Here is a 25003-nt window from a genome sequence, read left to right on the forward strand (position 1 = left end):
CCTGGACACTCCCCCAAGGCCTCCTACCCTCCCCCGACCTCTTCATCTCCAACTGCCGTCAAGACATCAAGCCTTCCTGCTCCTATGATGCTGTTTGGCCTGCTGTGTTTATCCAGCTCTGCACCTTGTTATCTCGGATTCTCCAGCATCTGCAGTTCCTATTATCTCCTTCTGCAATTGTTTACACCGGTTCAAGAGAAATTTAGAAAAATATATCAATGTCTCCATGGTCCAAGTGGAATTAACTTTAGCAAAAGTTTAGACACAGTATGTTCCTACTTAGGGCGAAGGGCGAGGCTGGTAAATGTAGGAAGTGCTGGGTGACTTGAGAAACTAAGGCCCAAGTCAAGAAAAAGGAGGCATTCATCAAGTATAGACACCTGGAATGAGTGAATTCCTGGAGGAGTATAAGGGCTGTAGGAGAGCACTTAAGAGGGAAATCAGGAGGGCAAAAAGGAAACAAGAGGTAGCTTTGGCAAACACAGGTAAGGAGAATCCAAAGAGTTTCATTAAAACATTAAGGGCAAAAGTGTAACTAGGGAGAGGTTACAGCCCCAAAAAGATCAACAAGGCTGTCTATGTGTGGAACCACACAAAATGGATGAGATACTAAATGAGTATTTCTTGTCAGTATGTACTGAGAAGGATATAGAGGCTGTAGAACTTGGATTTAAAAAGTGATATCTTGAAAAGTATCCAAATTGCAGAAGAGTTGGTGCTGGAGGTTTCAAAATGTACAAAGGTAGATTGATGCAGTGGGAATATACTTAAGAGAAAAATCGGTAAGGCAAAAAGGAGACATGGCAAATAGTTTCTTTTCTACAGCAAAAAAACTAGTTTGCCACTTCTCTTGACTTCTGTGCCTGTGCATCTTGTTTTCTCTGGTTTATAGGCACTATGGCGGCTCAGTGGTTAGCACAGCTGCCTCACAGCACCAGGGATGTGGGTTTGATACGAGCCTCGGGCAAGTGTCTATGTGAACTTTGCACATTCTCCCTGTGTCTGTGTGGATTTCATCCAGGTGCTCCAGTTTCCTCCCACAGTTCAAAGATGCACAGTTTATAATGATTGGCCATGCTAATTGCCCATAGTGTTCAGGGATGTGCAGACGATGTGGATTAGCCATGGGAAGTGCAGGGTTAAGGGGTAGGATAGTAGGGAGGGTTTGAGTGTGGCGCTCTTTAGAGAGTTGGCATAGACTTAATGTGCCAAATGGCTTGCCTCCACACTGTAGGGATTCTTTGAGTAAAACTAGCTGGTTTCCTGATCATAATTAAATTGTGATGTTCTAAGAAATCATCCTATATACAATTTAACCACTGCCTGTCTGATTTATCCAGTTGATTTGAAAATTAAAACATCCAGATAAAAATAAAATACTGTAGATGCTGGAAATCTGAAACAAAGTTAGGACACATTGAAGAAACTCAGGTCTGGCAATATTTGTGGGGTGAGAAACAGTAAACATTTTGACTCGAATAAGAATCTTCTTCAAAACACAGGACTTAAGATTTTGAACTTTCTTAAAAAGCCCCTGTAATTAAGTTTTATATTGTGTCTTAAAGTGTAGCTATCTCTCCACCCAAACGACTCTGCATCTTGACCTTCTAAACTAATGTCACAAATCCAAATGTTGTCCTTAATGAACAAAGCTACACCACGTCTTTTCCTAGCTTCCCATCCTTCCAAAATGGCCAATAACATTGACTATTCAGGGGCCAGTCTTGTCATCTTGTAACCAACCATTCTCTGGAATAGCCATAACATCACACATATTCCTTTCTGTTTGTTGTACCAATATATTCATGTTCTTATGGAATTCTGCATCAATTCCAAGCTAGGGCCTTTATTTGTGTACTTTAGTTTAACAAAATTTGTAAATCTGTGACCTTATCTACTGGTGTACTCTTAAATTTGCACAACTTGATACATTCTGAGTTATCAATATCAACATTGTATGCTGCTGTGTTGTCTTGTACTTTCTTTCTATTTTAGCCAATCACCCCTCAAGTGATTTCTTTCTCTCACTTGGTTAGCTAGATGGCTGAATGGTTTGAGGTCAGCAACAAACTCGAGTAATCCCTTGCATTCTCATCACAACGGCTTTCGGAAGCAGCACAATGTTCAGCTCTTCTGTCATCACTCTCATGATTCTTTCTTTGGGCAGAAGTCATCAAGCTCCACACTTTTATACCCATTTCCAAGACAGTTCTGAAACTTGATAGTTCCCTCTGGCCTCTGACTCTACTCTTGATTTTATTATCAAGACTGTCAGCATGCACCATTTCTCTGTACTCCCCTTCCCACTAACCTTGACTACTTTTCTCCCCTTATCCAGCCTCTTTTTGGCTATATCTGCAATTCTTCATGACACGTCATGGTACTCCATTGGTTCCCAGTTTCCTGGTTCTCCTTCATCATGTATATCCGGTTGCTTTACACCCCCATACCTTACCAGGTTGATCTAAAGATCCTTCGTCAAGTTGGGGGCTGAAGAGTCCATATCCAGCATCACCTTCCTGTTATCCCAGCTGAGCTTGATCCCTCATTCAATAATTTCAACTTTGACACCCCTCACTTCTCACATGGGTCCTAGTTATGTCTGTCTATTTTTCAGGTTTATGGAGCATTCCTTGTTCTTGAACATCTCCACAAACTTTTCCAGAACATGGTGGCCCTCCCTTAGATAACTAGGGGTTAGAAAGGTTGTGAATCCTCTATTTTTTCCTGTTAAACTTAAGAGATGAGCTAGACCCCATATACACTCCATTGCAAAGGAAACCAGAAGTGAGATAATCATCTCAACAGACACCAGAGTTTAAATGCCAGGTGGGAAAACACAAAAGCGCTTCATCAGAGGCTGCACTGATGACGTTATCCAGCAGGGTAATGAAATGTCTGCAGTACTATGAACCAGCTTGGTGAGCCATCCAACCACAACAGGAATTATATGGTATTTAGAGGTAAGCAGGAGACCTTCCAGAACTGGTGGACAGCCTGACAGCTGGACTGCATTATCTTTCTAACAAATATGTTTGACAGTCAATTTTAAAGTTTCCTTTGAACATGTAATTTTTTTTGTTATGGTGGCCTCGTTGAGCCAATTACTTTACAATTTAGTTGAATTGATTCAATTTAAATTTGTTTTTTTTTTCAGAAAAAGAGCGTGCACAGATTTTCAAATACCGTGGAAGACATCATACCAAGGCATGTCCAGCTTGCAGAAAGCAATGTTCTCATTGCCAAAAGCTGAATCAACCAAGTGAATGTCAAGTGAAGGAAACACAAGCCCCATTCAGGTGTCCACTGGAGAAATATTGGATGAAGATTCTGCTGAATCACTCTACACCACAATAGTTTGGTTCACTCAGATAGACAGATGGATGATTTTTGACTGTTGGAATGATGACTGCAGAAGTGGAACATTCAGTCCATGTAAAGTGTCAGACAGTAACTGATGTGTCATGCAACATGTCCTTTACAAAAGAAAGATAGGAAAGCAAGATGTGAGCCAAGACTTGGCAAAGTGATATTAATAGGTTAAAAGAGTGGGCAAAATATTTGTGAGGGTGTCCACCTTGGCTGGATGAAAATGGAGTGTTGTCCTTTAATGCAAAGAGGTCAGATATAAATGTAAAGAGGCACAGAGAGTGGTGGTTAGTAGCTTCAGAGAGCTGGTCACACCACAGGTACAGTCAGATAGATGGGTGACTGTCAGCACAGGTGGGAATGTAACGCAGGAGTCTGCTGTAGCTATCTCTCTATCAAACAAGTATAACACTTTGGATACTGTTGGGGAGAGTATAGCCTCTCAGAGGAAAATAGCAGTGACACCCAGTCTCTCCAGCGAGGGCACAGCCAGGTGATTCTGTGGTAGTGAACAAAAATTCAAGATGGTGTGTTGCCTCCTTGGTCACTGACAGTCACAGCAGTTGCAGCAACTTGTCGAGTGGACAGTGAACAGCTGGAAATCATTGTACACATTGCTACCAATGACACAGTTAAAGAAAGGGACGAGACTTTGTAGAGAGAATACAGGAAGTTAGGTAAGATGTCAAAAAGCAGACTAACCTCTGGATTACTTCCCATGCCATGTGCTAGTGAGAATAGGAATAGAAAAATTCAGCAAATGAGGAGATGGTACAGGGAACAAGTATTCAGATTTTGCTAGGCCAGCATGTGTTGTCCATCGCTAATTGCCTAGGAGGCAGGTAACAGCCAACCACATTGCTGTGGGTCTGCAGTCACAAACCAGGTAAGGACAGCAGTTTCCTTACCTAAAGGACATTAATGAACCAGATGGGCTTTCCCGACAATTGATAATGGATTCATGGCCGTTATTAGAGTCTTAATTCCAGATTTTTAACTGATTCAAATTTCACCATTTTGTCATGGCAGGATTCCGACCGGGCCCACACCATATTAGCTGGGTCTCTGGATTAACAGTCCAGCGATAATACAATTAGGCCAAAGCCTTCTCATCCCAGGAATCAGCCTAATAAATCTCTTTTGATCTGCTTTCAATGCCTGGATGTCCTTTCATACAGAGTACACTGTACTCGAAATGCAGCCTAACCATCACTGTACAGTTGAAACAAGACTTCCTTATTTTGAAATTCATTCCATTTGGCAATTTAATTATGTGCTGTGTTTGCACGCTAACATTTTCAGGCTCATGCACAAGAACACCCAAATCGTCCTATGCTGGACTTTTTTGATGTTCTTTTAATTCCTCCTATCAAAGTGCGTGACCTCACACTTTCCTAGATTAAACACCATTTGGTACATTTTCCTAATAGGTTCACTTCAATCCTACTTGATAATTTGAAATTCATACCTGTGTATCTGATGATTTGGATTTGGTTGGAGATACATACCAAATCTATCAAAAAAAATTTCCGTGTTTCTGCTGTCCTCTGGAATAAGATCCTTGCAGTTAAATAATTGAATCCTTTGTCAGCTGTGTACAGAATGATACAGCTGACCTCCTGTTTCAGTGCCTTTCAGAAAGCTATGAATGGGGAATCTGCACTTCCCATTAACATCCCGATTGCTTCTCCAAAATAACCAACTTCCAGCACGGATTATTTGTTCAGAGATAATGGGAACTGCAGATGCTAGAGAATCCAAGATAACAAAGTGTGAAGCTGGATGAACACAGCAGGCCAAGCAGGAACACAAAAGCTGACGTTTCGGGCCCAGACCCTTCATCAGAGAGGGGGATGGGGCGAGGGTTCTGAAATAAATAGCGAGAGAGGGGGACGCGGACCAAAGATGGATAGAGGAGAAGACAAGTGGAGAGGAGAGTATGGGTGGGGAGGTAGGGAGGGGATAGGTCAGTCCGGGGAGGACGGACAGGTCAAGGAGGCGGGATGAGGTTTAAAGGTAGAAAATGGAGGTGTGGCTTGAGGTGGGAGGAGGGGATAGGTGAGAGGAAGAACAGGTTAGGGAGGCGGGGAAATGCAGGGCTGGTTTTGGGATGAAGTGGGGGAAGGGGAGATTTTGAGGCTTGTGAAGTCCACATATACCATTGGGCTGCAGGGTGCCCAAGCAGAATATGAGTTGCTGTTCCTGCAACCTTCGGGTGGCATCAATATGGTACTGTAGGAGGCCCAGGATGGACATGTCGTCTAAGGAATGGGAGGAGGGAGTTAAAATGGTTTGCGACTAGGAGGTGCAGTTGTTTATTGAGAACCGAGCAGAGGTGTTCTGCAAAGCAGTCCCCAAGCCTTCGCTTGGTTTCCCCAATGTAGAGGAAGCCACACCGGGTACAGTGGATGCAGTATACCACATTGGCAGATGTGCAGGTGAACCTCTGCTTAATAATGGAAAGTCATCTTGGGGCCTGGGATAGGGGTGAGGGAGGAGGTGTGGGGGCAAGTGTAGCATTTCCTGCGGTTGCAGGGGAAGGTGTCGGGCGTGGTGGGTTGGAGGGGTGTGTGGAGCGGACAAAGGAGTCCTGGAGAGAGTGGTCTCTCCGGAGGGCAGACAAGGGTCGGGGTGGAAAAATGTCTTGGGTGGTGGGGTCGGGTTGTAGATGGCGGAAGTGTCGGAGGATGATGCATTGTATCGGGAGGTTGGTGGGGTGGTATGTAAGGACTAGGGGGATTCTCTTTCGGCGGTTATTGCAGGGGCAGGGTGTGAGGGATGTGTTGTGGAAAATGCGGGAGACACAGTTGGGAGCGTTCTCGACCCCTGCAGGGGGTGGGGGGGGAAGTTGCGGTCCTTGAAGAACACTGACATCGGGGATGTGCAGGAGTGGAATGCCTCATCCTGGGAGCAGATGCGGCAGAGGCGAAGGAATTGGGAATAGGGGATGGAATTTTTGCAGGGGGGTGGGTTGGGGGAGATGTATTCTAGATAGCTGTGGGAGTCGGTGGGCTTGAAATGGACATCAGTTTCTAGGTGGTTGCCTGAGATGGAGACAGAGAGGTCCAGGAAAGTGAGGGATGTGTTGGAGATGGCCCAGGTGAACTGAGGTTGGGGTGGAAGGTGTTGGTGTTGGCAAGACATACCTAGCTCATGGCCTATGAGACGACATCTCTGGGCTCTTGACTTGCTGTCATAACAATTACACACTCTCAGCATCCCTTGTCTTTTTACAACTTGGCCTCCCAGCCAGAGAAACCAGGCTCATAGTACTGCTGTCTTGCCTTGCTCTTTAGTTCAGAAAGAAAGACGGGAAGTTTATCATCATTGTCAGCAGGCCTCACTGGAATAAAGGGAGACAATCTTCAGACAGAAAGTCCCAGTACAGTGAGTCCAGTGCAGCCTCTCATTGCAGTCTCGTGTCTTCGACATGGTCATCCAGCCAGTCTCCTCTCCTCACAATGGCTGAGAAGCCAAATATCAGGCAGCCCACCACCCATCTTGACTCTTTCAGCCCTATTGTGGGCTTTTTCCACATGGAATATGACAGCCACAGGCATTCCAGGAGATAAAAGTGGGTGGCACAGCTTTTTTTTAATTCATTCACGGGATGCAGGCATAGCTGGCTAGGCAGCATTTATTGCCCATTCCTAATTGCCCAGAGGGCAGTTAAGAGTCAACCAAATTGCTGTGGGTCTGGAGTCACATGTAGGCAAGACCAGGCAAGGATGACAGTATCCTTCCCTAAAGGAGACTAGTGAACCAGATGAGTTTTTCCAACAATCGACAATGGATTCATAGTCTCATTAGACTCTTAATTCTAGATACTTATTGACTTCATATTCCACCAACTGCCATGGCTGGATTTGGATCCAGGTCCCCAGACCATTGGCTGGGACTCTGGATTAACAGAACAGCAATAACACCACTAAGGCCATTGCCTCCCCCTGTCACTGTTGGTGCAAATTCGTAGCAGCCCCTAGTAAACTGGTGGGCAGCACAGAGGGCATGCAGGGTTAGAAATGTCAAGTGTTGGTGTGAGTGACAAAGAGTGAGGGAAAATGTTGCAGGAAATGGTGAGCGTGGTACAGTATGAGCCTGGTAGGAATTATACAGTCACAAGTCATACAGCACAGTAACGGACTGTGGTCCAATTTGGACCAGGTTTCCTAAACTGAACTAGTCCTATTTGCTTGTGTTTGGCCCAAACCCCTCTAAGCCTTTCCTATTCATGTACCTATCCAAAATTCTTTTAAATGTGCAATTGCACCTGCCTTTACCATTTCCTCTGGCAGTTTGTTTCATATACGCAACACCCTTTGCGTGAAAAAGTTGTCCCTCAAGTCTCTTAAATCTTTTCCTCTCACCTTAAACCTATGCCCTCTAGTTTTGAACTCCCCTGCCCTGAGGAAAAGACCTTGGCAATGCACCTTTCATCATTTTACAAACTTCTATAAGGTCTAGCCCTCAGGCTCCGAGATTCCAGGGAAGAAAGTACCCAGCCAATCCAGCCTCTCCTTCTAACTGAAACCCTCCAGTCTCGACACAGATAGTTAGATATGGGTAGGAATGTGGTGGCTGTTACCCTGGCAGACTAAAGAAGAGGTAATTGACCTACCTACTACATTGCTGTGCATTCCTCTCAGTGACTGACACTGCAATGATTTGGGTGGCAGCCTCAGAGCAGATTGGCATGGTTTGGTGTCACCACCTCCTTTGCTGGTCTTAGGTTCTGCATCTGCAGAAACAGGCCACCAGGACTTACAGGTCCCTATCTAAGAAGCGAGGTACCAATTTTCTCTTCTTTTCATGTCCGGGGCAAATGTCAGGAGCAATGCATGGAAGCATAACTGAATTACTAAAGTTAAATATCATGGGATTCAGGGTGAACTTGCCAATTGGACACGATGTCAGCTGAACAGAGGAGACGGAAAGCAGTGGTGGAGAGTTGTTTTTTTCAGACTGGAAGTCTGTGACCAGTCGTGTTCCATAGAGATCCATGCTGGGTGCGCTTTTGTTTGTCATTTGCATAAGTGATTTAGATGAAAATATAGAAGACATGGTTAGTAAGCTTCCGGATGACACTAAAATTGGTAGTATAGTGGATAGTGAATAAGGTTATCTAAGATTACAAGAGATCGTGATCAATCAGGTCAGTGGGTTGAGAAGTGTCAGTCTGAGTTTAATTGTGAGGTACAGATATTTGTCCTATAATGCAATAGTTGTGTTCTTGTGTGACCCTGCGCTATAGAAAATCATATACTGTACAGTAGAAAGTTCATGTTACCTAAACAGCTTCCACTATTCATCAATCATGTTAAAGCCAATTCGTGTTTTTTTTGTTGTATTGCATTTTGGTCCAGCGAACAAGGACAGGATTTATAGCATTAAAAGTAGGGCCTTTGGCTGAATTGTAGAATAGAGAGACCTAAAGTTTCAGGCACATAATTCTTTGAAGTTTGCATCACATGTAGACAGAGTGGTTAAGAAGGCATTTGGCATGCTTGCCTTCATTGCTCAGGCCTTTGATTATAGGAGTTGGAGTATCACGTTGAGTTTGAACACGAAATTGGTGAGGCCTCTTCTGGAGTACTGTGTTCAGTTCTGGTCACCCTGCTACAGAAAGGATATTATCAAGCAGGAGAGGCTTTAGAAAAGATTTATCAGGATGTTGCAGGAATGGAAGGTTTGAGTTTTAAGGAGAGGCTGGGTAGGCTGGGACTTCTTTCACTCTAGCGTAGAAAGTTGAGGGGTGAACTTATAGTGGTTTATAAATTATGAGGGGTATAGACAAGATGTAAACAACCTCCCTGCCTCCACCTCATCTATTCCCTTCATAATCTTAAATGATTCTATAAGATTTCTCCTCATTCTTCTGAATTCCAATGAGTATAATTCCAGCCTACTCAGACTCTCCTCACAATCCAACCCTCTCAACTCTGGAATCAACCAGGTGACTCTCCTCTGTACTACCTCCAGTGCTAATATCTCCCTTCTCAACTAAGGAGACCAAAACTGCACACAGTACTCCAGGTGTGGCCTCACCAGGACCCTGCAGCGTAGCCTCCCTGTTTCTAAAATCCATCCCTCTAGCAATGACAGACAAAATTCCATTTGCCTTTTAAATTACCTGCTGTGTCTTCAATCTTACTTTTAGCAATTCATGCACAAGGACACCTAAGTCCCTCTGCACAGCAGCGTGCTGCAATTTTTAACAATTTAGAACGTAGTCCATTTTACTGTTATTCCTACCAAAATGGACTATAAAAGACACACTTATCAACATTGCACTCCATCTGCCAGACCTTGGCCCACTCACTTAGACTATCGATATCCCTCTGTAGACTTCCAGTGTCTTCTACACACTTTGCTCTACCACCCATCGTAGTGTCATCTGAAAATTTTGACACACTACACTTAGTCCCCAAGCTCCAAATCATCTCTGTAATTGTAAACAATTGCGGTCCCAACACTGGTCCTTGAGGTATACCACTAGCCACTGACTGCCAACCAGTAAAACACCCATTTACCCTTACTCTTTGCTTTCTACTAGTCAACCAATCCTCTATCCATGCCAATACATTACCTGTAAAACTGTGCAACTTTATCTGATGTAGCAATCTCTGGTGTGACACCTTGTCAAATGCCTTTTGGAAATCCAGATCGACTACATTCACAGGTTCCCCATTGTCCACCATGTAAGTAATATCCTCAAAGAATTCCACCAAAGTAGTTAAACATGACCTATCCTCATTAACCCATGCTGGGCATTCCCAATGGGAGAATTTTTAATCCAGATGTCTTGCTATTTCTTCCTTAATGATAGATTCGAGCATTTTCCCCACTACTGAAGTTAAGCTAACCGGCCTATAGTTACATGCTTTTTGTCTACTTCCTTTTTTAAACAGCGGTGTCACATTGGTTGCTTTCCAATCTGTGGGAAACACCCCAGAGACCAGTAAATTTTGGTATATAATTACTGGAGTATTTGCTATTTCCCCCATCACTTCATTTATTACCCTGCAATGCATTTCATCAGGGCCAGGAGACTTGTCTACCTTTAACCCCAATAACTTGCCCAGCACTGCCTCCTTAGTGATAATGATAATTTCTAGGTCCTCACCAGGTGCAGTGAGACAGCAGAACACGCAGATTCAGAGTTTATAGACAGAGAGATCACAAGATCATACAACTGCTTTGAATAGTGTCAGATGATAAGTCTCTGCAGCTGACCGTGAGTGTTAGATTTTGAGTAAAACGTCAACAACTGAATAACTAGCAAAGGGATGACCTATAATCCAAATGAATGAGGCCAAGAGATAATTACACAACATTATTAATAAGGCCGTGCTGGAGACAGACAAAATGACTGGAATAACATCATAGACCTGTTGACTGCCTGTTTACCTTTTTCCCTAGAACATTGGTCCCTGCTTGGTTCAGGTGGACACTGTCCCCACGGTACAGATCCCTCCTGTTCCAATACTGATGCAAGTGCCCCATGAAAAGAAGTCCCTCTTTCCCACACTACTCCTTTAGCCATGTGTTTCTTCCCTTATTCTCGTGTCCCTATGCCAATGTGCAGGTGGCTGAGCGAGTAATCCGGAGTTTATAACCCTTGAGGACCTGTTCTTTAATTTAGTCCCTAGTTCCTGATAATCCCCAAATCGGTCCTCTCTCCTTACTTTGCCCATGTTATTTCTCCTGACGTGGACCACAACAACTGGATCCTCCCTCTTCCTCACGTTGCGACCAGGCAGTTAACCTACCGTACAGGACTCTCGTTCCTGCTTACAAAGGATGCTAACTATTCCCCTAATTATAAAATTCCCTACAACTACCACTTGTCTTCTCCGTCCCCACCTGCTGTTATATGGCTTCCTGTATCATGGTGCTGTGGTCAGCTGACACATCCTCTCGACAACACTGTTCCTCATCAACACAAGGAACAAGTACCTATTGGACAAGGTCAAGAGCTGAGGCTCTTCTGTTCCTGAGTACAGGATCCCTCTACCTGCCTCACATTTTTAATCACACACTGCTGCCCCTGGCCCCTGAACAAATTTGAGGTACCAGGTGTGAACACCTCCTAAAACAAAGCACCCAGGTAAGTCACACCCCTCCTAGGTACAATGTCCAAAGCTCAGACTCCAGCTTAACAGTTCTGCTCCAAATTTCCTCGAGCAGCCAGCACTTGCTGCAGATGTAAGATAACCAGGTGTAGAGCTGGATGAACACAGCAGGCCAAGCAGCATCTTGGAATGTCTATGGATCCCCCAGTTAAGTTAGTTTTTACAATTTCTATTCAATTTGTTGGCAAGGCTTTCTTCTGGGACAAAAAAAATGGAAATATTCTCCCCATCATAGCCCAGCATTATAGTCAGGTGTTTTTTTTAAGAACTGCACACTCATTGCATTGTTTCAGTGGCTGTTTCCTCTTGCCTTTACTGTACTATTAGGCATAGATACTCCATGAGGCATCAGCATATTGGCTTTATCTGCCATATGTGTTACTACATGGAAGCTGGAGAATAGGAGTCAAAACGAAGAAGGATAGGAGTCCAGAGAGGGCTGTCTGACCACAAGAAGCTGGGGCAATAAATTGGGCGGTTGATTCAGTGATGACCTCCCCCTTACTATTTTCTAAGTGAGTACATTGCCTGAACATGGGGGTACAGGACACACATCAGATGTGCATGATGTTAACAGGTTGCAGTTTTAATTCTCGAGCTTCATCTGGACGCCATTTATCAGCAGGAACACGAGGACTGTGGTAGTCTGAACGGGTGTGAATTCTTGTTCGGACATCAGGGACCAGCTGGCACCAAGTGGGAGTATTTGGGAAGAAAAATGAACGTTTTGGGAAAGGGGTTTTAAAGTTCCATGGGAAATAAACGGCAAGCGAGGCTTCAGTGTTCCAGATCGAGCCCAGAGAGCTCTCCCACCTATCTTTTCCTCTGCCCATCTTCCATCCTCCTCCCCCTGTTTATTTCAGAAATCCCTTCTCCTTCCCTCATTTCTGAGGAAGGGTCTAAACCTGAAATGTGAGCTTTCCCGTTCGGTTCAGAACAAGTGTGTCGTTTTTGGTTCAGCCTATTTAATGGCAGCGGCTGGGTCTTACCTCCGTGACGGGTCCGTTCGTGAGGGCCCAACAAGCTAAATAATCAGCGCCCCGCCCCGCCCCGCCCCGCCCATAAACTGGATGAACGCAACAAAGTAAACAACATCTCTGGAGCCTAAAAGCTGACGTTTCTGACCTAGACCCCCTTCCAGCTCCCACAGTACCAACAGTAAAGTGGAAGGGGGTCCTGCTAACTATTGAACCCCTTTTATACCCCAGTGACGCACAGAAATGAATTTTCTCACCCACTACGTTCTCTGAAGAAAGGCCGAGACGGGATCGGGGTCGTTTGTCGCTCCGGCCGATGGCGCAGAGCAGGCCAGGCCGGACCCGATGCCGACGTGCGGGATCTCGGTGGCTGTTGTTCTGTGGCTCCTTGTGTGGCATCTGGGCGCAGCGGCTCCAGGTTTGTCGGGGAATGGGAGAGGCCGAGAGGAGGATCAGCTGGCACTGATCAAGATGTTTTTATCCGATCGGATCTCTCTCTGTAATGAACAATTAACGGTTCGCGTTTGTGAATAAAACACAAAGGATGCAGTTTGGTTCATGAACAAAGGCGGGGGTGGGACAGTTAAAAGGACGAGAGTTCAAGATTATTTTAGATGTGGAATAAACTAAACCAGTTGAAAACAGGGAAAAAAATGCAGGAAAAACACCTGGAAATTATTTGTCACTCTCACACCTTTCAGAGAAATATCAGACACGATCTCTGATCCTCAGAAACATAACAAATACAAGTTAGCAGGTGTACAGCTGGAGGAGCAGGAAAGCTGAAGTTTTGGGTCTGGACCCGTCTTCAGAAATGGATCCAGACTTTTTGGTGAAGAGTCGAGGCCCGGAACGTCAGCTTTTCTGCTCCCAAGATGCTGCTTGGCCTTACTGTGTTCATCCAGCTCGACACCTCGTTATCTCCATTCTCCAGCATTTGCAGTTCCCATTATCTCTGGTTATGACCAGTTTTTTTTCAATAAATTTGAGATTTGCTCACTACTGCAGTTAAACAGAAAGAGAAAACGTATTTCAAAAATATCTTGTGCAACTTAATATTCAGAGGTTCCACAAAAAGATAAATGAGTGATCTCAGGTTGGGAATTGATGCCAAAAATCTGTAATTCAGACCTTCAGAGCAAAAAATGGAATTGAATACTACTGTTAAACCCACTTTTAGCTGAATTAATCAAGCTGAACCTGGATTTCAAAAAAAACAAATGGCTTGATGGTAGGAAACAGAGCTTGGACGGTGGGGAATGTGTTTTTTGAATCAGAGGCCTGTGACAGGCAGTGTTCCACAGGGATCAGTGCTGGGTTCACTGGTGTTTGATATTTATATAATCAATTTTTAGATCTGAATTTAGGAGGCATGGTTAATAAGTTTGCAGATGACAACAAAAATTGGTAGTATAGCGACAATGAAGAAGTTATCGAAAAATACGAAGGGATCTTGATAAATTGGGCCGATAGGCAGAGTGGCCGATGTAGTTTAATTTGGATAAAGGCAAAACATTGCATTACTGCTTTTTTTAAAAAAGGACGTATTACACACGTAACAGTAGAGCTCTGGATAATGTTGCATTGCAGACAATTTGAAAATTTTCAAAAATGCACAGTACAATTTTTATGAAATACTATGCTCTTCATTTTTTCCCAACTATCCATTGCTTCCATTGGTATTAATAGCTGTCTAGTGAGGGATGTTACTGTTTGACTGAGAGCAGAGTCATTATCAAACACAGCAAACCTTGTTGCTGTACAGAAAGTAATACACTTAATTGTTTGTCTACAAGCATAATTTCAATGCACAGAATCAAGAATATGCCCCAGAATCACTCAAGCCTGTGCAGCCATTTTTCTGATATATAGCCTAACTCTGCGTATCTGCTGTTGTCCTGTATCATTGGATGTTTTGCATTAAAAATCTCAAGGAATCTCAGTTTTAAAACGAGCAATTGATCTAGCATCAATTGTTTTCAGATGAAAGCTCTCAACTTTTACTGCTTTTTATGTGAAGAGATATTTCTTAATTTCACACTTTATATTCTGGCTATAAGTTTGAAAGTATACACCCTAATCTTTGGCTTCTTCTCTAGCAAACATAACTTCTCCCAATTTAACCGCATTAGTTCCTTGTGATTTCTTGAAAACTTTTTTTAATGAAAGTGGCCAGTCTACTGCATCAGGAAATTGCTCAGGCTGTGAAGATAAAAGTGACCCTCTGTGTTGGAGTTTTCCTTACTACAAGACTGACAGTATTTTATTCTAATTCTGCTTCTGGGCTGAATCAGTTCTGAACCAGACCTCCAGTAATAGTCCTAAGTGGAACACAAATATACAAGGTGCATTGACAACGTGAATAGCAAGAGTTATTTCCGTCAGGTGAGGGAGTTAAAAACTAGGGAGCAGATTGTTAAGTGAGAGGAGAAAAATTTAAAAGGATCTGAGGGTCAACATTACCATACAGAGGGTAGTTGATGTGTGGAATGAACTGCCAAAGAAGTGATAGATGCAGGTGCATTAGTGTTTACAACATGAAAAAAATGTGGACAGGCGCAGAGGAGAGGTTTTGAGGGATATGGCCCAAATGCAGGCAGGTGGGACTGGATTTAGTTTGGGAAATTTGGACAGCCTGGACAACTTGGACAAAAGGGTCAGTTTTCATGTTGTATGAGTCGAAAATAAATTTCAAAATTTACAAAAAAGGCCCTGTTGGTGTTGTGCTTCCTTGTGGCAAGTTTTGCTTGACAAACGACAAGTTAATTTAAGAAACTCAAACCCCCCCCCATTTAAAATCAGTGCAATCGAAATCCTGTTCAGTCCCAAGGAAGAGCTATTGTGGTGGAGTGGTAGTCCCCCTAACTTTGGTTTGGGAGGCCTGAGTTCAAGTTCTCCCCTGCTCTGGAAACCATCTAATCTGACCCCCAGGTCTCTGATTTCAAATAAGTACAGCTTTTTTTAAACAAAAACAAGTTAACTTATTAACATGAAAATAAGAACTTCAGGTACTGGAGATCTGAAGTAAAAATCGCATGAGAAACTCAGCAATTCTGGCAGCACCTGTGAAGATTTAATGTTGTCAGAGTCCTGTGACCCTTCTCCAGAACTAAATCAATCTTCTCCAGCAATTGTCAAATCTCAGCTGTTTGTGGAAATTGGTCATTCAGCATTTGGAAGCTAAATTACATGAATAATTCATTGCCTGAAAGACAATGTAATTCATTGTGCAAAGTGCTGCTTACGTGGAATGTGGTGTCTACACAAATGCATAACTAATAGGGAACTGCTGGTGAAATTGTTGAGAATTCCAGCATGTCCCGCAGGAGTTTCCACTCCAGCTACCATTGCTGCCTTAGAACTCATGAGCTCATCCAGTTATCAGCCCTGGTTTGAGGAACCTTTACCAAAGGTGTTCCACGAATAATCACCCCAATGCATATTGGATAAATGTGGCACTTGTTGCAAATGTCATGTATCAAGTTCACTAATGTCCGTTTGGTAATTAACCGACTCTGGCCTGCTTTCATTGCAGACCCCAGATAATCAGCAGTTGATTCTTAACTGACCTCTGTCAGCAATAATGATGAGCAATAAATGCTAATCTAGGCAGCAGCACTCCCTTTCCCATGCACAAATAAAGCCAAGAGTTCAAGATGAAACTTCTTGTGATTAAAAGTCACGCAGTCAGAATCTGAGCTGGACTCTGGCCGAGCTTTCAGCAGTGCTCTTAACGAAAATGCACAGTTGAATTTGTCACTGCTGCTGGGTCAATTGTAAAATCCTACAATTTTCAATATAGGAGGAGATAATTGATCTATTGTTTCTGTACCAGCTCTGGGAAAAGCAAATGTTGAATCCTCCCCGGTGGAGAAATGACTTCCCATGTGCCAGGCAAGAATACTAAGCACAGTATTATTGATGACCTAAACCTAAATAATGAGACAACTACCCTTTCACTAGAGGAGGATATCAACTGAGCGAAAGCAAGGATTGCAAATGAACATTGGCCAAAGTCTAATTGTGAGAAAAGCATCAAAGATCTATGTAGCTTACTGCTGTTGTTGTGTTCAAAATGTTTTTAGTTTTGAGCATTTACAATTTTCATAATTACTTAGCAAACAACCTGAAACTGCATAATGCTGTAAACATACAAATCCAAATGAGACATTCATACAGCAGCTGAATTCATGTGACTGTATCAGGTAGGAAAACACCTATTGGGCTGTTTTCTAGGAGTGGTAGCATTTCTAACCCTGAACTGAGAGGCTTGGGTTCGAGTCCCACCTGCTCCAAAAGTGCAATGAGGCAGTCTGTCCTGCTAACGGAAATAACTCACCAATGTCCACGCATTCGGGCCTTTCAGACTTTAATGACCTTTCCCAAGTTCTCCTTTCTTTTTATTTCTTTCATACTTTTCCATGCACTTGAATCCACCCCCATATTGTTAAACTGCAGCTTTGTTTTGCATTGACCATTATGCTTCTTGGCTTTTTATCTTTCCAGCAACCCATACCCACCAACCGCAACTTTCTTGTTTAAAGACTTGTTGTTTGCCTGTTTACCTTTTTCCCTAGAACATTGGTCCCTGCTCGGTTCAGGTGGACACTGTCCCCACGGTACAGATCCCTCCTGTTCCAATACTGATGCCAGTGCCCCATGAAAAGGAGCCCCTCTTTCCCGCACTACTCGTTTAGCCATGTGTTTCTTCCCTTATTCTCGTGCCCCTATGCCAATTTGCAGGTGGCTGAGCGAGTAATCCGAAGTTTATAAACACTTGAGGACATGTTCTTTAATTTAGTCCCTATTTCCTGATAATCCCCCCAAAAAAAAAATCGGTCCTCTCTCCTTACTTTGCCCATGTTACTTCTCCTGACGTGGATCACGACAGCTGGATCCTCCCTCTTCCTCACGTTGGGACTGGGCAGTTCATCTACCATACAGGACACTCATTCCTGCTTACAAAGGATGCTACCTATTCCCCAAATTATAGAATTCCCTACAACTACCAAGATAATAAAATGTGAGGCTGGATGAATACAGCAGGCCAAGCAGCATCTCAGGAGCACAAAAGCTGACATTTCGGGCCTAGTGAAGGGTCTAGGCCCGAAACGTCAGCTTTTGTGCTCCTGAGATGCTGCTTGGCCTGCTGTGTTCATCCAGCCTCACATTTTAATATCTTGGAATTCTCCAGCATCTGCAGTTCCCATTATCTCTCTCTCCCTACAACTACCACTTGTCTTTTTCCTCCCCACCTGCTGTTGAATCGCTTCCTGTACCATGGTGCCATGGTCAGCTGGTGCATCCTCTTGACAAATCTGTTCCTCATCAACAGAAGGACCAAGTACCTATTGGACAAGGTCAAGAGCTGAGGCTGGTTCTGTTCCTTAGTACAGGATCCCTCTACCTGCCTCATTTTTAATCTCAAAATACTGCCCCTGGCCCCTGAACAAATTTGAGGTACCAGGTGTGAACACCACCTGAAACAAAGCACCCAGGTAATTCACCCCATCCTGGATGTCCTACAGTGACCAAAGCTCAGACTTCAGCTTATCAGTTCTGAGCCAAACTTCCTCAAGCAACCACCACTCACTGCAGATGTGCTCACTGCAGTTCACAATGGGATCGGCCAGCTTCCCACTTCATACAGCTACAGCACATCACCTGCCCAGCTATCTCTACTTAGTTAATTACTTTATTAGTTAGTGAGTCCACAGTTAATTAATTCATTTATTAGTTAGTTAATTAGTTCTGCAGTGATTTTTTTCAAATTTAGGACAGATTGGCTGAGAGGAAATCAGGTCACAGCTTTCCTGACAAGTCCTCATTTTTCAGTCACTCTGTGTGCTCATGCCTCTGACTCCACTCCCTGGAAACAAAGCCATGGATCCCCGAGTTAAGTTAGTTTTTACAACTTGAGTTCAATTTGTTGGCAAGGCTTTCTTCTGGGACAAAAAAAGGGAATATTCTCCCCATCATATCCCAGTGTTATAGTCAGGTGTTTTTTTTAAGAATTGCACACTTGTTGCATTGTTTCAGTGGCTGTTCCCTCTTGCCTTTACTGTACTATTAGGCATAGACACTCCATGACACATCAGCATGTTGGCTTTTTCTGCCAAATGTGTTACTACATGGAGAATGGGAGTCCAAAGGAAGGATAGGTGTCCAGACAGGTATTTCCGGCCAGAAGAAGCTGGGGTAATAAACTGGGCTGTTAGTTCAGTGATGACCTCCTCCTTAATATTTTCTAAGTGAGTACATTGCCTGAACATGGGGGTATGGTGCACACATCAGATGTACGTGATATTAACAGGTTGCAGTCTTAATTGTCAACCTTCATTTAGATGCAATTCATCAGCTGACACTACAAACAGGAGGAGAGTGATCGTCTGAGTGGGTGTGAATTCTTGTTCAGATAGCAGGGACCAGGTGGTACTAAGTGGAAGTAAATTGGGAAGAAAAATAAATGTTTTGGGAAAGGGGCTTTAGAGACCCATGGGAAAGAAGTTGCAAGTGAGGCTTAAGTGTTCCAGATCGAGCCCAGAGAGCTTTCCACCTGTCTTTTCCTCCGTCAATCTTCTATCTGTCTCCCCCCTTTCCTATTTATTTCAGAACCCCTTTCCCCTCCTCCATTTCTGAAGAAGGCTTCTAGGCTCCTCTGATACTGCTTGGTCTGCTGTGTTCAACCAGGTCTGCACCTTGTTATCTCAGATTCTTCAGCATCTCCAGTTTCTACTGTCTCTGAAAGGAGATATTTTAACTGCCTTTCATCCTATCTTGCACCGAGATGCTGGGTTAAAATTCCTCTTTCCTGCCATTGTTTTGTCACTCTTCATGAAATAAATGTTTCTTTTCCAGGTCCAATAAATGTGAACGGTGACCAGATTTTGAGATCTGTAGGCGATGATACCCTGCTTCCATGTACAATTGACACTGAGCAAACTATCTCTCAATTCATGTGGCGACACAGGCGTGGTCAACAGCAACGGAACTTTTTCACAGCATCTTTCAGAAACGGAAAGACTGAAACCTTAGATGATACGTTTGATGACAGAATGACCTACGTTGGGACAAGTTCCAAAAATGCATCAATGTATCTGAGAAATATTACACTGAGTGATGAGGGGACATACAGCTGTATTTTCACCTTATTCCCAGCAGGGCCTGTTGAAACAGATTTGCAGCTGATCGTAACTGGTACGGAACATTTCCATTTAAATGTCTTACTTTTAACATTACTTTTAGTGTTGCATTCTTGCTTCCTACTGAAGACTCAGACTGGAACACAGTTTTATTCTGACAATACAATACAGCACTGAGAGAATGCTACATTCCAGTTGTTGTCTTTCAGATAGGTTGTTGAAATTGTCCTGGGTGGATTTAAAATATTTTATGGCACTGTCTCAAATCAGAATGCAAGAGTTCTCCCTAATGTCACACAGCATCAGAGACAAGGAGTCATTATCACAATGCTGTTTACAGGACCTTACTTATAGTTGCTGCATTTCTAATAATAAAGTGGTTTCAATTCAAAAGTATTAACTTGCAGTCAAATGGTTACAGAAAATCCTCACTGCAAAATCTAGCAGTCTTTCTTTAACCAGGAAATTATTTGTGTTCATTACAAAATGGGAAACATGTATACAATGGACTTGTAGGAAGTGCTCAAAAACCTGGGCATTTTACATATTACAGTCAATAGAGTGAAATCAATGTAGTGCTCATGCCTCAATTCTTGACAATGCAGTGGCATCTGGTGATATCACCATTTGCTTAAAATCCTGTCCTCTACCAGAGGCTGATCTTCAGTTATTTATGCAGGCCAGAGGGTGAAAGTCCTGCAGCCTGTGATATCTCTGACTCCCCAAAGCCCGTCTACCACCTCGGAGGTAGAAATCAGCAATGTGATTTAATACTCCAATCACCTGGTGAGTACAGCTTCAACATCACTCCAAAGCTCAATATTATCCAGGATAAAGCAGTTTGCTTCATTGACACCCAATCCAATGCAGCTTCCACATCAGCAGCATGTACCATTTAGAAGATTGATTGATTTATAGCAAACCCCCGGTTTCTGCAACAGCATCTTCCAAATCTACAATCTTTGCCACACAGAAGGACAAACTCAGATCCATGAGAACACCATCTGGAAGCCCCAAGTCAAACTCCATCCTGACTTAAAATGATACTAAGCTCGTTGTCACTTGGTCAAAATCATGAACTTTTAACAGCATTGTAGGTGTACGTATGCTGTAAAGTCTGTAGCAGTTTAGTTCGGCAGCCCACTGCTGCCGCCACCACAGCAACTAATGATGCCCTAGCCTGCAACGCCAACGTCCAAAAAATGAATAAAAATGAAGGTATATTGTCTGTTTTCAGCTCAGTGACAGCCCAGTGTTTTAAGACTGCAAATCATCGCATGCTTTTAAATGTAGGCTCCCACACTGCTACGACTGCATCTTGCGAGCATTTTATCTTGCTAAGAAAAGCTCTAAATAAACAATTTGAAGCTTTAGTTAGGTGCTGAAAAACTGAGAAGTTCCAATGGGTTCCGTGTAGGCTACCCTGGACCCCATTCGTTTCTACCACAACTTCAGATTTAAGCAGACATAGGCTCACTGGAAGTTGCAGTGCTCTTGCTGCCCTCAAAATTGTAAAACCCCACCACTTGATGTAATTGGGATCTGCTACTGCCTCCGAGACCCCAGAGTGAGATTCCCTGAATAAGCAATGCAGCCAGTGCTTTCATTGTTTGGCTGTGAATCTTGATCTTGGTGCTTTCTCCCCAGCCTTGGCTTGACCCTTGTCTCTGGTGGTTCCCCTGGAGAAAATTGTGACTTGCTTGGGCCCTCAGTCTCCACAGTGGGATAAGAGTAATGATTTGCCAGTTCACCCTGGCAAGAAATCAGCAGACCACTAACGTATCAGATGCCACTACACATGGACAAACTGATCAGACCAAACAGCAATCTCTCGTCCAGCTTCCGCAGCTAACAACTGAACTTCCTCAAATTTCATCATTAGCGATGAAGGATGAGAACTGTTCTTAATACTGATGTGATGAGCCAAATAGCTTCTTGTTGTGCAGTTAACGTTCTATTATTCACTGTCATGTTTGATAGTGTTGGCATATGTAATCTTTATTCGGTTTGTTGTTTACAACAATTCATTACCTGAATTTCCTTTTCTCCTTTAAAAAAACTAAAATTCTTTTTGCAGCTTTCCAAAAGGATTAAAACCGGGGTGCTGATTTCCCCAACACCCCCACCTGATGTCAAGCGTCAAAATGTAAACTGGTGTTTTGACATGTACTAAGGATGCTATTTATTAAAACACACTCGTGTAATTGTATGTTGAGTTTCTAAAACCGAAGTTGAAGCTCTCATTAGTCTATACAGGGCTCTCCATAAGCAGAGATGTCTTACAGTTTATCTATGTTTTACAACAGAGGTTTCTATTGTCTTCAGTCTTTATCTTTCAGCCATTACTTTGTGTGGTAGCCTCAAAGTAAGCAGCAAAATTCTTCCATCTTTCATTCAAGTAAACAGAGTAGAGTGAGGGATCCACTGCAAAACTTGTGTGTCATTATGATGAAATTTAATTGTAAACTAGATACAACCTTCTATCGGTTAATCACTCAAGAAGGTTCATTACATCTGAATGATCTAAACTACACTTTCTTATCGCAACTTAGCTCCTCCAGCTGTTACAATCCAAACGTATCCAGTTTTTTCTCTGATCGACTGCAGTAGACGCCTTATTGTCACCTGTATCGCAGCAAATGCAAAACCAGCCGCAGGTATCACTTGGGAAGTTCCTTTCAATATACGTGCCAATCAAAATACTGGGCATCCTGCTGCGAATGGGACTGTGACCGTCTCCAGCCAGTTTCATCTGTGTCCAAATAAATCACTTTATGGGCAGAATATTGTCTGTGTTGTGGAACATCCAGCCCTCAGAGCTTCAAAACGAGTTTCTTATCGCCTGAATATTGACTGTAAGTATAATTATATCCTATTTTTTCATTGTAATTGTGTTGCTATTCGTAGTAAATACACAATGAGGCACAAAGAGTGAAATAGAATTTATTATGATTCTATTTTAACTAGACAAGTATTTTAAAAGAACAAAAGCCACTACTTTCACTAATGAGAATTCCTTCCTGTTGTGCTTCCATATTAATCTTTTTTTGAACAGGCAAGCAGGATGACCACAGGAAGGTAGCAGCAGTTTCCAGCCTAGATGTGGTAATGTTGTCAGAACGTGTTCTGCTGTATAAACCGGGGCTCGAATGAGAAGGTGGCTATGACAATATCCTGTAAAGTAAAATCTTCAGGAAGTTGAATCTTTAACTGGAAAAATACATTTTAAACTTATCTTGTAAAAGGACAGGTGTAAGCATTTTGGTGTTTTTAGAAGCACATCACAAAACTCTGATACACTGCCATCACCCTTATTGTCAAGTTTCCTTCATGTCTAACTGCCAGACTCCTCCATCATATGTGTGTGAAACTACCCTCCTGCCATGAGTTTGTGCTGTTGCCAGAATGTTCATCTGCTCCGCTAGAGGACAGGATTCTGCAGCATTTAATTACCCTGAGGTTATTTTGTTAAGGTCAGCACCTCTGGCCTTGATCTCTGGCCTTCCTGGGACCATGTAGCACTCCACTATCATCCAAGTCTTATGACAATTCAACTCATTGTGTATGAATCTCTGAGAATGCTGTGAATTTGTGCTGTATTCTTTCTCTGCAGCCGGGCAATCATTGTCGTTTGTATTACGTATCGTCTTATTTAGAAACTTGCCATTAAATTGTGTCGTCCACTTCTTACTCAAAAATTACCCAAATCACAACTCCGACTAAATAAAAAATACTCATGCCCTTTTTAGTGGTAAATTTACCTGATAGATGTAACCTGTACGGTTTCCCTGGCAGTGGAAACATTTCTCCCAATCAAATGAAAATCTCCCAATGGAAACTCCTCCAATTATTTTTAACCTTTCTATTACATCTGGCCTTTGTTACAATTGCCATACAGACTTAGTGCTTGTAAAAGGAGATTGGAATTCCTGTTGATAGTTGAAAAAATGACCTAAGGCTTCATATTTTGGGCTTGTACACTGCAGCAAATGACGAAACATGTTTAAAAGCGATATACAACTTAAACTCCTGAGAAGGAATATTCCTCTTCCGTACTGGGAGATAGCAAGAACTGCTGATACTGGATTTAGAGATAGCACAGTATGGAGCTGCAGAAGAGTCCCAACCTGAAAAGTCAACTTTCCTGTTCCTCTGTTAATAAAATGTGAGGCTGGATGAACACAGCAGGCCAAGCAGCATCTCAGGAGCACAAAAGCTGACGTTTCGGGCCTAGACCCTTCATCAGAGAGGGGGATGGGGAGAGGGAACTGGAATAAATAGGGAGAGAGGGGGAGGCGGACCGAAGATGGAGAGTAAAGAAGATAGGTGGAGAGGAGAGTATAGGTAGGGAGGGGATAGGTCAGCCCAGGGAAGACAGACAGGTCAAGGAGGTGGGATGAGGTTAGTGGGTAGATGGGGGTGCGGCTTGGGGTGGGAGGAAGGGATGGGTGAGAGGAAGAACCGGTTAGAGAGGCAGAGACAGGTTGGACTGGTTTTGGGATGCAGTGGGTGGCGGGGGGGGGGGGGGGGGGGGAAGAGCTGGGCTGGTTGTGTGGTGCAGTGGGGGGAGGGGACGAACTGGGCTGGTTTAGGGATGCAGTAGGAGAAGGGGAGATTTTGAAACTGGTGAAGTGCACATTGATATCATATGGCTGGAGGGTTCCCAGGCGGAATATGAGTTGCTGTTCCTGCAACCTTCGGGTGGCATCATTGTGGCAGTGCAGGAGGCCCATGATGGACATGTCATCTAGAGAATAGGAGGGGGAGTGGAAATGGTTTGTGACTGGGAGGTGCAGTTGTTTGTTGCGAACTGAGCGGAGGTGTTCTGCAAAGCGGTCCCCAAGCCTCTCCCCATCCCCCTCTCTGAAGGGTCTAGGCCCGAAATGTCAGCTTTTGTGCTCCTGAGATGCTGCTTGGCCTGCTGTGTTCATCCAGCCTCACATTTTATTATCTTGGAATTCTCCAGCATCTGCAGTTCCCATTATCTCTTTCCTGTTCCTCTGCTGTGTTCCTCCAGCTCCACACTGCGTTATCTCTTCCTCTTTTGTGCTTATTATTCATCACATTCTCTATGGAATTACAGTTCCTTCAGCAGAGTCCAACACTTGCTCCCAGATTCCAAAGAATTTCCATATCCCCGTTTTCCCTAATAGTAACTTTGAGGAAGCATCTCCTGGGACTATGCACAGTTACTGCTGAGTTTCTTTAATGAGTCAACAACATTAAGTCCTTTTCTGAAGATTATTCATGCCCTGGCCATGCTGGAGTAAATATCTTGGAGTCTCTGCAGTGGGACAGTATCTTTAACTCATGTCCATCTCCCTCACATATCAGGCTGTGGTAGCTTGCAATGACGGGCTGCCTATACTCTTCTGACTGCATA

At 43.4% G+C, this 25003-nt stretch overlaps 1 protein-coding gene across 2 annotated transcripts in view; it reads left to right on the forward strand.

Annotated features, from left to right (window-relative positions):
* The first annotated feature begins 12587 nt into the window (after positions 1 to 12587).
* Positions 12588 to 25003, forward strand: part of LOC132209756 (nectin-3-like) — a 50579-nt gene continuing 38163 nt past the window's right edge. For both annotated transcript variants that reach the window (XM_059646432.1, XM_059646433.1), the window contains exons 1-3: positions 12588 to 12896; positions 19337 to 19675; positions 22173 to 22475. In XM_059646432.1, the coding sequence (XP_059502415.1) occupies positions 12824 to 12896; positions 19337 to 19675; positions 22173 to 22475 (715 nt within the window). In that variant the 5' untranslated portion in view covers positions 12588 to 12823. The remainder of the gene's footprint in view (positions 12897 to 19336; positions 19676 to 22172; positions 22476 to 25003) is intronic.

Source organism: Stegostoma tigrinum, chromosome 6, assembly GCF_030684315.1.
Source record: "Stegostoma tigrinum isolate sSteTig4 chromosome 6, sSteTig4.hap1, whole genome shotgun sequence".
NCBI classification, from domain to species: Eukaryota; Metazoa; Chordata; class Chondrichthyes; order Orectolobiformes; family Stegostomatidae; genus Stegostoma; species Stegostoma tigrinum.